The sequence below is a fragment of the Schistocerca americana genome, chromosome 6 (genome assembly GCF_021461395.2).
Source record: "Schistocerca americana isolate TAMUIC-IGC-003095 chromosome 6, iqSchAmer2.1, whole genome shotgun sequence".
In the NCBI taxonomy this organism is placed as follows: domain Eukaryota; kingdom Metazoa; phylum Arthropoda; class Insecta; order Orthoptera; family Acrididae; genus Schistocerca; species Schistocerca americana.
In genome coordinates this window covers 405,350,050-405,368,388 of record NC_060124.1, presented here as the reverse complement: position 1 = coordinate 405,368,388, position 18,339 = coordinate 405,350,050, and the positions used below count along the sequence as shown (strand labels likewise).

Here is an 18,339-nt window from a genome sequence, read left to right as displayed (position 1 = left end):
CGATCACCAAGATAAAATTAGGAAAATAAGATCTCGTACGGAAAGATATAGGTGTTCATTCTTTTTTAAGCGCGCTATACTATATTGGAATAATAGAGAATTGTGAAGGTGGTTCGATGAATGCTCTGCCAGGTACTTATATGTGATTTGCAGAGTATCCATGTAGACGTAGATGTAGATTGGGAGACAATTTCTTTGCCGATACGGTGAACTACTTTCCTGTGAAGGAATGGCTAAACTCGTGGAACGAAGTCCAGACTCTTATTCTGATGAGGAAATGGATAAGTTGATGTTATTGTTTGATACTTAAAGACGGTAGAAATCAGAACGCAAAAACAGGTAAATAAAAAAAGAGAAAAATTTACAGTGCTTTAGCTTTGACGCCTGAGTTTTCTAAACGGTGGTTGACCAACTTCTTCCATTTGGTTTGGAGCCATATTCGATTTTCATAGGGTTCACAATATTGTAAATCTATCTTTCTTGAACTTTTAAATGTTCAGACATCAATTGGAAGCGATGAAAATCTGACTGTGTTCCTTATGTAATTAATAATTAAATTTCTTACACAAATACTTTAAGTGTAGTAACTTACTTAGTACTTTACATGAACAACTGTAGAAAATTTAATTCCGGAAGCTGATGCAATGTATATGAGTTGAGCAAGAGGTGCAGGAGTTGAACTAGAATTGTTAAGAAATTTCAAGGTTGAATTGTTGTCTTCTGTGAAGTAACGAGGAATTTTAGCGTGGCCTAGAGGTAGCGTCTCGGTCCGGATTCGAACCCTACCACTGCTTGAATTTTGAGCTAAAATCTTCAGCAATGGCGGCCGAAGAATCCCGGCATAAGAAATGATTCTCATTCAGCCAACGGCCTTGTCAAAGAGGGCGGAGGTTTGGATAGAGTTTCGGGGTACTCTCTCACTCTTTGAGTGGGAAACTGCTCCTAAAAGGTGCAAGAATCAGTAATGATTCTGTACTTTTCTAAGTGCCTTGTATATCTGTATTCCTGAACATTTATGTATTTCCTTTTTTCATCGATCTTCCGTTACTCACAGCTATTACGAAATTTCGTTCTTAGTACTTATTTTTGTCTTTCCAACTTCTGTGACTATCATTTTTAGAGACATCCATTCCTCTTCAACAGTATACTGAATAATATACAGAATAATGAAAAAGAAAATTGAGAATCTGTTCGATGGCCATCAGTTTCTTCTTAGGTTAGGTAAAAGCCCTGAACAAAAATCAAGACACGTTCATGGGAAATGTAGAAATAGAAAAAAATGTTCAACGAGATGTATGAAATTCTGAGGAAAAAATGGGAGTGAGCTATAGGGAAAGAAGGGTAATATACACTATGTACAAAAACCAAGAGGGAACAATTAGAGTGGAAGACAAAGAACAAAGTACACGAATTGGAAAAGGTATAAGACAGGGATGTTGTCTTTCACCCCTAGTGTTCAATGTTACAAATAAAAGAAAGATTCAAGAATGAAATCAAGGTGCAAGGATATCAATGATTCGATTTGCTGATGACATTACTATCCTCAGTGAAAGTGAAGAAGAATTACAGTGTCCGTTGAGTGGAATGAACAATATTACGAGTGCATAATACGGACTGAGGGTAAATCGAAGGAAGACGAAAGTAATGAGAAGTAGCAGAAATGAGAACAACCACAGCTAGTTAAGATCAAAATGGATCACCACGAAGTAGATGAAATTAAGCAACTCTGCGAACTAGGCAGAAAAATAACCCATGATGGACTAATCAAGGAGGATATAAAACGCAGACTAGCACAAGCAAAAAAGGACATTCCTGGCCAATAGAAGTATCAAACCTAGGCCTTCATTTGAAGAAGAAATTTCTGAGAATGTACATTTGGAGCTCAGCATTGCAGCACTGACTGGGGGAAAACCATTACAGAAGAGAATCGAAGCATTTGTGATGCTGCAGAAGAATGTTGAAAATTAGGTGGACTGATAAGATAAGGAATGAGGAAGTTCTCGACAGTATCGGCAAGAAAAGCAATAATGTCCAACACTGACAAGAGGAAGGGACAGAATGATAGGTCATCTGTCAAGACACAAAATGGCGATGTTAGCACTTGTGATCTAGGTGTAGCAGTTTTCATTAACCAAACGTAATTAATGTCATGATCCTCAGGATCGAACGTAACCTCTGTTTCAATGCCGAATAAAAATCATCAACAACGGCGACTGAAGGCTTGTGTCGTAAGAAGTGACCCTTCTTCTGTCAACGGCCTTGACAAAGCGAATCGAGGAGTGGACAGAGGTTCAGAGCATTCTATTGCCGTTGCAGTGGGAAAATGTCCCCAAAAAGGTGGAAGAACCGGCAATGATCAACAGCGTGAGGATGCAGAATGCAATGGAAACCACTGCATTAGAGACAAGTAAAAGTGTCAGCAGGACATATGGCCTGTGGCTGAAAAAGTGTCATTATGGTCTCTCCATTGACAAAGGATTCCTAGTTAGTCTCCAAATTACATCTCCGGGCGGTCACTGCCAAAGGGGAGTGATCTCGAGACAAGGTTGATTAACCAAAGAAGGGATACTATTCTACGAGTGGGCACGCAGAATAGCAAAAGTATGAAGTTGTAGGAAAGCTGGAAAGTCTGAAAAGGAAAATCAAAGCGTTCAATCTAGATGTAGTGGGGACCAGTGAACTGAAATGGAATGAAGATGAGGATTTATGGTGAGACGAATATAGGGTAATATCAACAGCAGCAGAAAATGGCATACCTGTAGTATGATTCGTTACGAGTAGGAAATTAGAGCAGAGAGTAAGCTACTATATACCGTTTAGTGACTTGGTTATCCCAACAAAATTCGCCAAGAAACCAACGCCGAAAACGATACACGCCGACGTAGCAAGAAGTAGATGGAAAGATGAAGAAAGTATATGAGGACATTGAAAGGATGATTCGGTATGTAAAGATAGTTGAAAATCTTATGATCATGGGGGTCTAGAACACGGTTGCAGGGAAAGAATAGTGGAAAGGGTTAAGGAAGAAAACTGGATAGGCAGCTGAAATAAGAGCGAAGAAAGACTAATTGAATTGTGCGATAAATTTCGAATGGTACGCTAATCTTCTGTTCAGATATCGCAAGAGGAGAAGGTATACTTGGAACAGACCAGAGAAACGTAAAGAAATCGAGGAATAATTGATTTTCAGAAGGACTGACTCAGCATATGGAAAAGCCAAAACGGCTTACAATGAAATTAAAAGCAAGTGTGGTAATATGAAGATGGAAATGGAATTTTCATTGCTAAAGGCAGAGGAGAGAGCGGATAAGTGGAAATAGTACTCTGAAGGTCTCAAAGAGGGGGATGACTTGTCTGATGACTTCAGAGAAGAAGAAACTACATTCGATAAGGAAGACGTAGGGGATCCAGTATTAGTCAGAATTTAACAGGGCTCTGGAAGGATTGACACCAGATAAAGCCAAGGGAAGGATAACATTTCATCGGAATTTCGAAAATCATAACGGGGAATGACAAGCAAACGCTTATTCAAGTACGTAGAATCTATGAGACTGGGGACTCACCATCAGACACTCAGAGAAATGTCACTCACACAGTTCGAAGATAGAAAGTGCAGATAAGTGCGAGAACTGTCACACAGTCAGCTTAACAGCACATACATCCAAGCTGCTGCCAAAAATAATATATAGAAGAATGGAATAGAAAACTGAGGATATGCAAGGTGACGACCAATTTTGCTTTAGGGAAGCTTAAGGCAACAGAGAGCCAGATCTGACTTTGCTCTTAATAATGGAAGCAAGACTGAAGAAGTATAAAGGTACAGCTTCAGAATTTGTCGATCTACAAAAAGCGTTCGACAATGTGAAATTCTGCAACACGCTAGAAAATCTGTGAAAAGTGGGAGTGTACTATAAGAGGTAACGATAAGACTAGAGGAACGAGAACGAAGTTCTCGGATTAGAAAGGCTGTAATACAGGGATGTAGTCTTTCGTACCTACTGTTTTACCTGTACATAGAAGAAGCAACGACGGATATAAAAGAAAGGTGCAAGAGTGGGATTCAAATTCAGGGAGAAAGAATTTCAATGATGCTATTGGTAGATGATGTTGTTATCCTCAGTGAAAGTGAAGAAGACTTGCAGGATCTGATGAATGGAATTAACAGCCTATGTGTACAGAATATCGATTGAGAGAAACCCAGACAAACACAAAATAATGAGAAGAAGCAGAAATAAGAATCGCGAGAAGCTTAACATAAAAACCGGTTATTACAAAGTAGCCGAAGTTAAGGATTTCTGCTACCTTGAAAGCGAAATAACCTATGACAGACGGAACAGTTAGGACATAAAAGCACTATAGCACAGAAAAAGAGTGCATTTCTAATCAAGGAAAGTCTACCGATATTAAACATTGGCCTCAATTTGAGAAAGAAATTTATCAGAATGTACATTTGTAGCACAGAATTCTATGGTAGTGAATCATGGACACAGGGGAAACAGAACCTTGAGAAAATCGAAATGTTTTAGATCTGATGCTACAGAACACAGAAGTCAGATGGACTGATAATAATAAGGAGGTTCTCCGCCTAAACTGTGAAGAAAGAAACGTATCTCGTACACTGACAAGAAGGGACAGAATGACAGGACACGTGTTAACCTCCATGGTCCTGGAGGGAACTGAGTACTTCCAGTACTACAGGCGAGCAGGAGAGGAATTCATGATGCAAATTCAGTCGCAAAAAATCTTGCAGCGCTGCATCAGCCTGCATCACTGAATCACTGAAAACAAAGGCAGCACGTTACTGTAGTAGCTCTATGAAGTCGTCTATTAGTAGCTTCTGACCCAAATCTGATAAATACTGCTCGCACTCAGTTGACATGCACGCATTCCTTGTTGATAACTGTTCCACCTTGGTAGTGTACTCCGGTCGCTTTATCAGGCCCAATAACGTAGTGGTATTCCGTGGGCTGCAACGGTTCCTGTATGGGAAAAAAAACATAAACAAGATTTTAGAATCCAAGTATAAAAAGTCCTTAATTTTAGGGTGTAGGTCGAAAATGCAAAACGAGCAAGGTGTTGTAGCGTTTTATTTGCAATCGATTTCGATGCAACCACGGGTTCGTCTTCAAGCAGTTTAACACTGTTATCGATGTGCCACTCCACACAAAGTATACCCTGTCATTTCCTCCAGCATCCTGTAATGCGACAACTTTATGAATGCCATTTTTGAGGATGAACATGAAGAACAAATGTGCCTGGACACAGAAAATGAAACGTGAGATACAGCTACATGAAACGGAAGCACACCGCTTTCAAATGGCTCTGAGCACTATGGGACTCAACTGCCGAGGTCATTAGTCCCCTAGAACTTAGAACTAGTTAAACCTAACTAACCTAAGGACAACACAAACATCCATGCCCGAGGCAGGATTCGAACCTGCGACCGTAGCGGTCTTGCGGTTCCAGACTGCAGCACCTTTAACCGCACGGCCACTTCGGCCGGCTACACCGCTTTCCTTGGAGAGTGAAAGTGAACATTTATTTTATCATGACAGACCTAAAAGATCGTTGATGAAGAAAGTGATCACGAAGGACACTATGAGGCTTTTGTCTATCTTGTTTAATTTCACTCGTTCTTCTAGTGGCAGTGATCATCTAAGACAATGCACTACTTACTGTCTTTCAAGGCACCTTGTACGTAATAGTACACGTGCTCTTACTCGAAATTATTGACAGTGCTAAGCCGAATACAGACGACAATATAAAAGTAATAATTTATGTTCGTCGTATGACATTGAGGACTAGCTATGACAGAGACTAATAAAATTCTGCGAATAATTCGGACAAAAGAAAAATGTACTGTATACGTTCCGGATTGGGACCAACAAGCATTGATCAAAACCTATAAGAAAAAATTGTTTACCAGCATACGTGTGGGCAAAATTTCACAAATTAGAGCGAAAAAGGTAATATGGAATATCGAATACCTGAAAGCGTTAACTGGAGTATTACTCCAAGATAGTAACTCAACTTAGCCATCCAAAAATAACTGTCAACTAGATTAAAGGTATAATCAGCCAGTCACCTCTCTAAATTTTACAGACGTCATCCTGTGTATCCCGTTCTACTAGCGCCTTTGGGAGATAAAAATGTGTCGGGGAATAATTTAAATACTAGTGAGTAGTGTAGCGAAGACACCCCTGTACGCGAGGCTGAATTTTTTTGTCGTGGAACTCGTAATTGAACCTATGAAACGGCAAACAAAATTTGATAGATAAATAAAAACAGATATGTACTAAGAGATTGTGAATGATATAGTATAAAATGTATACCTACCCGTAGGAACAGAGAAGATTTGATTTTTCTTGGCTAGGGTAGAAGGAAACTTTTTAAACGACTTCATGGTAGGCATCAACATGTAAAGATAGTTATTTTTCAAATCCACTATTGCAGTTTCGGTCTTTAGATTACATGCTTCTGCATGTCTGACATTTCAAAATTGTGACGTGTGTTAAAGCACAAAATTATCACTGTCTTCCACATAAAAATAGCTATAAGCTGAAAATGTAATACTGTGTTTTGAAAATGCATAATTTTAACATTCGAAGACAACCATGATGTACTTTGAGGACAGAAGGCTTAGTCTAGCTTACGTAAGCCAGTTTTTAACTGTTAATGATTTATTTTGCATTTCAGCATATGGTTCGTCGTAGATTTTCACATTCAGTGATTTATCGTCTATAAACGTCGGTTGGTTGTCAAAAAGTTGACGTCACATTCTCTTTAATCAATAAGGTACTGTCTTGAATCAACACTGAAGGCAAATGAGAAAGCAACGATAGAAAATCGTAATGCAGCGCAGTGGCCATCTTGGGAAAGAAGATTTTGGAGGTGCGTCGGATGCCACAGCCAGTAACTGGACGGGTGGGTTTCGTCATTCCGCGTATTTCTCAAGGTGAGACTGTGCTCCAGTGCGGGCGTTCTCAGGTCACATGTGGCAGTGGTCAGTGGCGTGGGAGTGGCTACGCTGCTCCTGTGGAGTATATAAGCGGCCGGCGCATCGTCTGGAGGTATCAGTCCCATCTCGTCAACTGAAGAGAACTCGCATCATGGCTTCTCAGGTGAGCAGCACTAAGGTTTCGATGCCAAGATCTTTGGGATAGAAAATAGCTCATCTCGCAGCAACGATAGTGAGAGGAGTAAGCAGCTGCTTGTAACTGGCTGCGGTACTTTTAGTAACTTGAACACTATCCCTCCGACTAAGCAGGTTCTTATAAGCGAATATTACGGGGTCGAAAGACACTGTAGGATAATTAATCTTATAGTATAGAGTTAGAAGAATTTGCCAAACGGTTCCAATTTTCAGGCGATTTTTTTAAAATCATTATTCTTCTGGTTAGATCAATCAAGTTCTTCTTTTGTACCAACGCCTTCATATCAGAGTTAAACTTGCACCGTACATTGTAAATTAATTGTCGGATGTATTCTAGTCTCTGCCTTCCCCTCTTGTCGTTACCCTCTACGGCTTCCTATAGTACTATGGAAGTTATTCCTTGATTCCTACGATTCTGTTCCCTTTTCATGCCAGTGTTTCCCATATGATCCTTTCTTCACCCATTCTGCGGAGACCCACCTCATTCCTGATCTACACAGCCAGTTTTCAACGTCACATCTCAACCACATAGATTCTCTTTTTTTCCCGCAGTCTTCAGTTCTCTACGGTGCAATGCTATGGAACAAAACCGAGGTACAACGGGCTATTATAGCTTCTGAAGTCTGCCTTCTACTAAATGTGGACTGCAGTCACTACAGTTGACTTCATTCTAGAAACGTTAGATAGCCATTACTTTTCTACAATGGGTGCAAATAAGCCCACAGCTACGAAAAGTGATTACCTGTACTTGTTTCAGAGCTTCTTTCTCCCAGTTTCGTGCTTTAACACATGACTATCGGTAACGTAGTCTCCTTGGCTGGAGGAGGACGTTCATAAAAATGTGCTACGTGTCACAAACGAAATTTCTGGCTTAGAAGCTCATTAAATTACTCTGTGAACCTAAGCCTTCCGTGAACGATACTTCCAGCTCAATCAGAGCTACCTACTTAAAAATGTAGTTGATATAGACATCAGATTTTCTTGCAGAGGATTCTGACACCTATCTCTGCCGTTTTATCGTCGTCATAATCTTCACACTGAAAAGTTTACAACGTTTATATGATAATGATATCATTGACGACTTTGAACCTAAGTCGGTGGAGATGCTTCATGAACCAAACATGCACCTAGCGTATATAACTTGTGGCCAGACTGCTCAGTGCTCCAAACACTGCACTCGTTTTCAGTGACGTGGGAGTGAGTGGGGGCGGGGACAGGAGGGGGGGCGGGGTTGGTTCTGCACGGAGTCAAGTGGATGTGGTGGAGGCTGGAGGTCTTGTTCAATTCTCCATGCCATCATTTACGTGTTCAGATGCATGCCTAAATAAAATGAATCGAACTTCAATTTCATTTCTGCAACAAGGGCGATAATAATTAATTTTCTCACCACTGACCAGGACAGAATGTTGAACCCATATCGGAGGTATTCTAGTTTGCGGCTAACACGATTAACTGCTCCTTGATAGAAGCGGTTGTGTGATATCCCGCTGTGTAACTTTTACAAAGAGTAACATAGCATAATTAAACAATTAAAAATTCAGAATATTTTCATGCATAACTTGTCCTGCGTCGATTAGTCTATTTACACATAGATCTGTGTACAGAGTGATTCAAAAGCTTACGCCCAAATTGAAGGAACTGATAGAGGTATCGACATCGTACCTTGAAAGTATTCCTGACCTACTGAAAATTTTAGAATGTCGGTGACAACAAGGACAATGAATGTACTCGTGCCGTAAGTTCAGCGAAGATAATGTACTGCTTCGGTGTGCGATCAACTGCTTTTTTTGGGGGGGGGGGGGCATATCGAAAGCCTCGTGTCCGTGATACCAATTATCTATGAAGAAACACTTCTAGCCTGGATATTTTCAGCGTCTGATGAGGACCGTGCGATGCCTGGTGTATTCTGCAGAGAGCACCATAATTTTCTATGAAGATATTATGCCTGAACTGAATGTGGTGGTCGCTATTTTGAACACCTCTTGCAATGTACAGCGTTGTTGAGTGAACACAACGTTGTCTGTGTTGAACTTAAAGCGCATAGGCATTGACTGTCCTTGTTTCTTACATCCAATAGCTTTTACTGGCCGAGGCTTGCTTCGTCTCCTGTAGTAGCTCTTTTAGTTTGTGAGCAGTCTTTTTAATCACCCTGCATTTAATTTGCTAGTCGCTGTACAATGCAAGGCTACAATTACATCGAGCTAACACTAGCCACTTTCTGTCCAATTCCATTTGCGTAGGAAGGATCGTTTGTATTTCCAAGTACGTTGAAAGGCGGTGAGAGAAACTGGGGGGGGGGGGGGGGTCTACTTTCCAAATGAAATATTCCGATATTTGGATTGAACTGTCTAGAGAGAACGGAGAATATAACTCATCATGGCCAGAAAGGTATTATCTCGAATGAGAAACTGGTGGCTAGTTTAAGTCGAACCAATAATATAACGATAGATGAGTAACTTCCAGCCTTTGGTAATCACATCGTTCGGTTACGTACGGTCATATCCATTCTGTAAACCTACATCTGAACATATGTTTCATAAGCTACTGTATAATGCACAGTGGTGGGTATCTGGTATCAGTATTAGCGATTTACTTTACTAATTCACGTACTTAATGAGCAAGGGAAAATGGCCCTCTTTGCAGCCTCTTATTATAATTATCCTTCTGCAAGATGTACGATGCAAGTTTTACGATTGTTTCACACTCTTTCTCAAATATCTTTCCTCTAATTTTCCCAACAGCGTTCCGTGAAACAACTTAATCCTTCTACCAGAGACGCTTGTTTACGTTCCCTAAAAACGTCTGTGACACTTCCCTATGATCTATACCGGTCTTCTGCGATCCTAGGAGAGGATATACGAATTCGACATCATGCCCGATTGAGGTCACCTGATGCTACAGTAATGCCCTAGAATTGCTACATTAGCGTCTTTAATCATTTTTCTTTACCCATGCACCGTGCTTTTCCAGACCCTACCCTCAAGTTTACTCTTTTTATTCGCTTACGCTACTATAAATTCAGCGTCATATCCCTTCGTAGTATTACAAATATTTAACCTATGTTTTGGACACTGCTTGTTTAGCACTAACATGTTTTCCGTTGGAGTGTTAACGTATCTGGTTTTACATAATGTGAGCTGTTTTCCAACTATTAAGTATCAGCCTCAAATGTGGATGTGTACATATAAATTCTCATTTCGAATTGAAGTAGCAGGATGGTAATGATTATTTTTTCTACCTGGGGTTATATTCGAAACTGCAGTTCCATTTGTCATAGTTTAAAAGGTTCTGGATATGGAAACTGTGTTCCTCTTATGCAGCACATCACTTGATCAAAATTTCTATTTCACTCGGTAGAACGCGGTTATTTCCTCACAGAACGTATGTAAGAGCGCTTACCCTGTAGTACAGATACTTATGAGATCGAATTCTACTCTTGAATTGCAGTTTAGTGTGTTGGTTATATGTGCCAGATAGGGTATCTAATTTTGTTTTTCTCTGTGAGTGTGACCTAAACCCCAAGGCAGACTGATTGAAAGCTCTAACTTACCACAGTCTTGATATTCGAAGGTCAGTCAGAGAATAATGTCTCCTGATTTTTTTAATTTTAATTTTAGAAGAAGAGCAAATATCTTGTACGTAGGATTGCAGCTACAACATTCACGATTTATTTGTCACGTTTCAATATTATCACGATCTCTGTGCACAGATTTATTCCGCCTTTGTATACCTCTCCGATTAAACCTGTGATCCTGCTTACTCAGCCACTGGAGCAAAGAATTTTTCAAGATCATTGTATATTGAAAGTGATGCTCCCGATGAGCTCTTTTGAGTGGGCAGAACAGATGGAAGTCTGATGCTGCAATGGCGGGTGATTTGGTCGACATGTTAAGATGTTGTATAAACTCTTTGTCCGCCGTAGCATCTCTACACACTTTTCTCAACCTTTATGAATGCGACTGCGCCCATCAGCTACCGAAATGACAGAATGCTGAGATGCAAGTAAGTCAATGTCGGCCAGTTAGTAAACATATAAAGTGACGTCATCTCTTGGTGCTTGACGGTGCTACAGGAATAGCAGGTTATCGGAAGTGCACCAGATTCACCATTAACCCTCCGTTACTCGCGCTGAAATTCGTGACATCGTCATTCCCGCGGATGTCTGGTGTCATCCACAAAGCAAGCGGTCTATTTGTATACTTTGTACGGTCTTTGTGACTGGTTTTATGATTTTTTATTAAATCTAAATTTAATATTTTTTATTAAATCTAAATTTAATATTTTTTCACAGTATAATACATTCTAACGTTTGAAAAAGTTTGACCATTCGAAGAACAATATGTTCAGCTGAATTACTGGATTACATGGTCCCTCTTGTTGCTTACCGACGTACGGTTCTAAATTCAAAGTCTAAGCTCTGTTTACTTCAACCAAAGCAAACACTTTTAACCCATACTCTGATGGATTGCTAGGAATATACCGCCTGAACGGGCAGTTTATTCTAAATGCCAAAAGCTGTTCGCCAACAGTAAGATATTCACTAGGTGAAAAATATTTTTGGCAATTGTTCGTGAATAGTTCAAGTACCGTTCTGATAGCAGCCAACATGTCAAGCTCTCTGCGAACACCCCTATCACGGATGTTACCAAACCTCGGACATTTTAACAGAAACCTGAATCGGTTTTAACTAATGCATAAATAACATGATTCAAGTCCGTTTCCGTTTGAGTTATCCCACAATTTCGATATACTCTTCCTAGAATATCTCAAAGCTCCACATAGATATAACAAACCAATGAAGGCTCTGATATCTATCACATCTGTTTCTTTATCGTCTCTTTCCCTAGAGAAGTTAGCACGAACTCAATTTATGTATATAATAGTGCATGTTGCGATAATGCTTATTATGTTTTCATCCAAGAACAAATTCAGAATTTATATTTCTGTGCCGGCCGGAGTGGCCGAGCGGTTCTAGGCGCTTCAGTCTGGAACCGCGCGACCGCTACGGTCGCAGGTTCGAATCCTGCCTCGGGCATGGATGTGTGTGATGTCCCCTGGTTAGTTAGGTTTAAGTAGTTCTAAGTTCTAGGGGACTGATGACCTCAACAGTTAAGTCCCATAGTGCTCAGAGCCATTTGAGTCATATATTTCTGTCTTTTTTGTACGAGCTTGATTTGTTGGTCCAGGGAAACGCGTAATAAAATTACAAGATCTGCTTCTAACACTGGTAGGATATTATTTTTTTCTCCGTTTAGTTATTCCGTCTTTCCCTAAAAAAATGCATCCTCTTGACTTACTGCTTCCTGTGATTCATATTCATCATTTTCTGACACTTCTTGTCCTCTTCCTGAATCATGACCGCTTTCATGAACAGAATCCTCAGTCTCTTAGTCAGCGCAATCACTGTGAGCATCTTCATCACTCAGCTCATTTAACCACTCCAACCATACATTAGGATCTCTACTAAACTCTGTCCCAGGTTTTTTGCCTTTGACATTTCTTCTACAATTTAAAAATAAGGATAATACTGGGTAACATGGAAAGTAACTGCAACCAGTTTCAATACGTCTAAATTTATGCACGTGAAAGATCGATTGAATCTAGGAAAGCAATAAAGCAGTACAGACTTACTTTGTTTCAGATTGTGGCAGCAGAGCTGCCGCGGATGACAAGTGTCCTCCAGACTATAACAATGTTTCATAATCCATGTATTTTTCGTAACTGAAAGCCAACAATGATTGGAGCTAACAGCCGGAGAGTTAAGAGGAAGGTAGTGAAAAAAAATGGTTCAAATGGCTCTGAACACTATGGGACTTAACATCTGTGGTCATCAGTCCCCTAGAACTTAGAACTACTTAAACCTAACTAACCTAAGGACATCACACACATCCACGCCCGAGGCAGGATTCGAACCTGCGACCGTAGCAGTCACGCGGTTCCGGACTGAGCGCCTTAACCGCGAGACCACTGCGGCCGGCGCCAGCCATGTGAGACAAAACTGGGCGGGAAAGTCATGTGGACAGGAGCGAGCAACGGAGGGTTAATATGTTTGAACTTAATGAAGGAGAAGGAAACAAGGTGCATTACTTTATAAGTTGCGTTTGTACATTCCGTCCGAGGTACTCCTACCCTCGCCTACAATAATGTGGTCAGGTAGGCGTGCTTAGATAGCACTCTGTCTATGAAATGGAGGTGACTAGGTTAAATTTCCTGTCCATTGTAAGATTTTAGCTGCTAAACTGAATCGATGTAAAATACACTCTGCAAATGAATAAGTCTTCGATCTCAGATATATCACGGTGGCTGTGCGGGATCCTAATTCCCCGCCAAATCGATTCAATCTGCCTTACAGTCTCATGAGGGAGCATCTGTGCAGTTTCATAAAAATCAGGAAAACCCTGCAGTAAGTTGAGTCTCTCTGATGGTCTGTGAAGCGAGCTTGGATAGTGCAGTTGGTACCACACTATTCACAGAAACCAGCCACCGGGTCACCATCTGGCGAGCTATTTCGACCAGTAACTTGCGAAAAAATTTCTTCAGGCTTCCCATGAAACTGCGAAGTATGCGGGAAGAGATTATTTCTGCGAATTAATAACTAAGTGTCAGATCACACAGTTGTAATAAGGATTTGTGGCAGAATAAAGATGTTATCAAACTGGGACATGACTAAATCTCACTATCGAAGCATCATCCAACTAGTATCTCCCCTGTTATGTAAAATATGTAAAATCCACAGAGGCTCGCCTGCATACCTTCTGGACTGCGACGCTGGAGGACAGAGAGTGGCTTAATCAGAACATCTAACTTGTTTCCTGACTGGCTCTATGTTCAACATTGTGTTTGATGTAGTGAAGCAGCTAAACTCGCTGTCAGACTGATACTTGAAAGAGAATGTTTGTATTTTACTGTTAGAAGAGATTATATCTGTGAGTCACGTCTTGCGGATGTTCTTGCAATTCAGTAGATCAAAATATTTCCGTGGTAGGCACGAATACAGTTTTGATTTGAAAAATGAAGCAACGCATTTCTCGGACTTGTTTCCAAGGCCGCTCCTAAATGGTGTAGTTTATTCTCGATTAAAACCGATTCACCACCTGCCACACTATCAGATCAACTTGCTAGAACGTCATGCAGTGATTGGCCACGACCTACCTAAAGCCTATGGGGTTCTGGTTCGCCCACAACGCCGCAGACGGCGCTTGTGTCGTACATGAAACACCGTATATAAATTGACAGAGGCGAGTGAGAGCTGTTCGTTGTTCACGTGGTGAGGCAGGCTGTGTTTCCCACAGGCGGCGCTGCTGTGCGTGTGTGCGGTGGTGGGCGTGGCTACAGCGGGCTTCCTCGGCTCCCCAGCCGTCTCCTACTCGGCGGCTCCCGCTGTCCACGCGGCCCCGGCGATTCCAGGTAAGGCAGCAGCACTCGTCTCCAAGCTGCCAGCACTGTCTGCTTCTCCACAAACGCTACAGCAAAGTTTACTTTATCATTTATTAACTAAGGTTTCCGACAGAATTGCATACAATATTTTTGTCACCGGCTAGTTTCCAACATTTTCGTTCATTATCAGACCTTTCCCTGCATAAAGAATAATTACTGTAGATAATATATCTTTTTATGTATCATATGAATACAACAAATATTATTTAACTGTGTTACGATTGTCTTGGTACACTCAAAGTTCTATAGCCATCTTTGGTTGGATATACATAAAAATTTTAGTACGTTTATAAATAACTAAAGATGCCAATGAAATTTTGTATGTACCAAGATAATCGCAATACAGTCAAATAACATTTGTTATACTGATTTGTTGTCAAAGAATATGTGCGAGGGCTATTTGTTCTTGAAGTCCGTTCGTCACAAAATGGTAACCACAGTGAAAATCAAAAATGTTTCATTTGCAACTTTTCAGCTACTCTAATACATAGTCACAGTGTCGGCTAAGACATTTGTTGTTCCGTTCTTCAAGTCATTATAGAAAGGCGTCGCCCGCGCTCTCTGCCAGTTCTCTGCGCTGATCTGCAGCTTGTTGTCTGTGCCAAAACTTTGTCGTCATAGATGAAAATCGGAGGCCGCCATGTCCGCGCTGTATACTGGGTGATCAAACACTTGCCACCGACAACGCCGCACGAGCACCTTCATTTCCCCTGCAGTGTGCGGCCGAGAATCGTCATAACGATGGAAATGCGTGATAGTTACATGTTATGTACAGTGAAACATTACATTACGTTATGTTTACTTTTGTATTTTCACCTTCGTCCTCTTCTTTCTTTATTTCTTCGATTTCGGTCATCTATCGAGCACGTTAAGCAACTTCTCATTGATTTCGTCCTCCTTATTGATTTTTGGTCTTTCCTACATTTCTCCATTGTTTCACTGTGTTCTTTTCTTCTTCTTCGGTGCATAAAATTTTACGTTTTCGTGAGAGTTACCGTACATTATAGACCAATCTAGAATTTCCTTTTTCGTAACTTTAATTTCTATGAAGTCCTATCTCATTTTCTGGTCCACTTGGTATTTATTTTGGGAGTTTTGTCACGATAGTCAAATATTGTTTTCTCGGACAGTTTTTTCCAACTTCTTCGAATCTAGTGACCAGAAAACGGTATTATCCTTTGCTCGAGAATATAGTTTTTCAGTATGAGTGTAGGTTTATTACTCTTCTCATCCACGTATTCCAACGTTTCTCGGATAATTTTTCGTAGTACCGTCCTTTTCTGTTCCTCCACCTCTACTGTTTCTCTGTTTCGTCAAGTAGTGAAGATTTCGCTTAATAAAGACACTCTAGTTCTATGACACCGTTGTAGTGTTGTATTTTTACTTAGAGTGGTTTTTATTACAAATGTACTTCGTTATCTGATAAGCCAATTACTTTTCCTGGGCTCTGTTTTTGTTTACATATCTAGACCGTTTAGCTGTATTGTGTCCCCAAAGAAGCACATTTATTGACTCTGTTGGTAGTAAAGCATCGTGTACGTAGGAATTTGGAGCGTTTTTAATGTTCGCTATAAATTCTGTCTTCTGGAAAGAAATTCGTAATCCAGCCGTTCCCGCCGTCTCCTTCGACAGGTTGACTTATTCAGTTGCTGTATCCATGTTTTCGCTTCAGGAGAGGACAGAGCGGCCTTATGACAATCTTCCCCAGCCAGTCAGTATATATTTCCAGACAGGAGGGAGTGTAGTAAAATCATACTGAAATGTTGGCACATAGTGTCAACCTACTTGTAAATTACATATTAATTTGACCAACCCCCATGCTCAGCGTCAACGCGCAATAACCGTTCACAGACGACACTAGCGGAGGAGTGTATATACAGTACGTCGGAGAGACGCGGAAAACAGTGAGTTCGTTGTCGTCACCTGGAAACGGAAAAATTTATCTCACTTCCAGAAGGGCATGCTCATTGGTTTTAGGACCAATGGAGGAAGCATTTCTTAAACAACTTAGTTAGTAAACAGTGGGCATGGAGCCATGGTTGAAGTATACTGTGCATGGCAAAATGGCAATTTCGAAAACCGGTGTCGATTTAACTGTGGTGCATCACGGTCCAGAGATGAGTGCGGTGAGCGACGCCTGTGGAAATGTGTGTAAGTGATCTGATGTTGAGCAAAGGAGCTACCAACTGTGTTGACTCAACAGCCGTTCTGCGTATGTTGCTGTGTATTGGCCTCCAGAGCATGAGCCAGGTTCATTCATTGGTGACGAGGGTGGGAATTTGTACACCAGTGTTGCGACTGGGGACGTCGACTGAGCGGCGACAGGTGGCCTGTTCAGATTAATTTTTTTATGCTCCATCAGATGGATGGTAGTTTGGAATTTACGGCTTGAAACATCTGTAGGGAATCACCCTGTAGCAATCGCTGGAAGCGTCTAGACCGGAGGAAAGAATGTTGTTATCTGGTAAAAATTGTCGTGGCTTTCAGTGGATGATTTCGTCATTCTGGAGAGCACAGTTGATCAACATATGTATGCATATATCCTTGGGAAACCGATCCACCTGATTTTGCTCGGCACAATGGGTTCTACCTGCAGAGCAATGCAACGTGTCACACAGCTCGTAATGTACGTGTATGGTTCGAACACCAGAATGAGTTTACTACACTCCCTCGGGCACCGAACTCCTTGGATTTTGGGCCAAGTCGAGAATCATTGAGACTACTTCGATCGAGCTGATCGCGTGTTGGATCGTCAGTTGAGAAACCAAGAGCAGCTGCCGACGGCACTGGAGTCGGCATATCTCCGCATCCCTGTCGGCACCTTCCAGATGCTGACTTAGTCCTCTCTGCACAATCCACGGAGATCATTGCTGCAAAATGTGGTTACTCAGGCTTTTGACAAATGATCATATTAGTGTGATTGGGAGTGTATAACCACTGAAATTAGGCCACATATCCTCTCAGAGCATGTAGTTTTCTCCTACGTTTGTGGCAGCTTCTCTTCTTTTGTTAGGCATGCATAAAGGACCCAACCCTAGCAAGATTCACCACTGCCTTACCGTTTTCCTAGCTTGTCGTAATTATTTTTATGGTCCACTGTTGTGTTCTGGAGGGCTGTTCAACAGGCACTGCGGGTGAGTGCCAAGTGCAGTGAATAGCCTGGAATAACCACCGGCGTCGCCGACAGGAGCGCTGGCGGCGGCCGGGGCTGACGCGGACTACGACCCGAACCCGCAGTACAGCTTCAGCTACAGCGTGAGCGACGCGCTGACTGGCGACGCCAAGCAGCAGCAGGAGAGCCGCAGCGGCGACGCCGTGCAGGGCAGCTACAGCGTCGTCGAGCCGGACGGCGCCGTCCGCACCGTGCAGTACTCGGCCGCGCCCGGCGCCGGCTTCAACGCCGTCGTCTCCCGCACCGGCGGCGCACCACCGCCTCCTGCACCCGCCAGGGTCGCCGCACCCGCGCCCCTGCCCGGTGGGTATCACTCCGGTGTAGCCGAGTAGCTGAGATGTAAAGTCATCTAATGAACGAAATATTATCTTAAAGAATATCAAACCACTGACCTTGAAATCTTCTGGGATGTTAGAGCGCTTCATATTTTTTCTAAACGATCGACGATTCGACCTCTCTGCTGGATTCCCTTTCAGGGTCTTGTGCCCATTGAAGATTGAGCACTCAACTGACAATGGCCACGAAAGCCTGCAGACTTGCAAAATATCAAACCAGCTCTTTGACCAGATTAAAGAGT

The 18,339-nt window shown here is 41.7% G+C and overlaps 1 protein-coding gene across 1 annotated transcript; it reads left to right on the top strand.

Moving 5' to 3' along the window:
• The first annotated feature begins 7,087 nt into the window (after window positions 1–7,087).
• LOC124620173 (cuticle protein 7-like) lies at window positions 7,088–18,094 on the top strand. The gene is made up of 3 exons (XM_047146843.1): window positions 7,088–7,121; window positions 14,446–14,560; window positions 17,778–18,094. The coding sequence occupies exons 1-3, from the start codon at window positions 7,110–7,112 to the stop codon at window positions 18,092–18,094; spliced, it is 444 nt and encodes a 147-aa protein (XP_047002799.1). The 5' UTR covers window positions 7,088–7,109.
• Window positions 18,095–18,339: the final 245 nt, after the last annotated feature.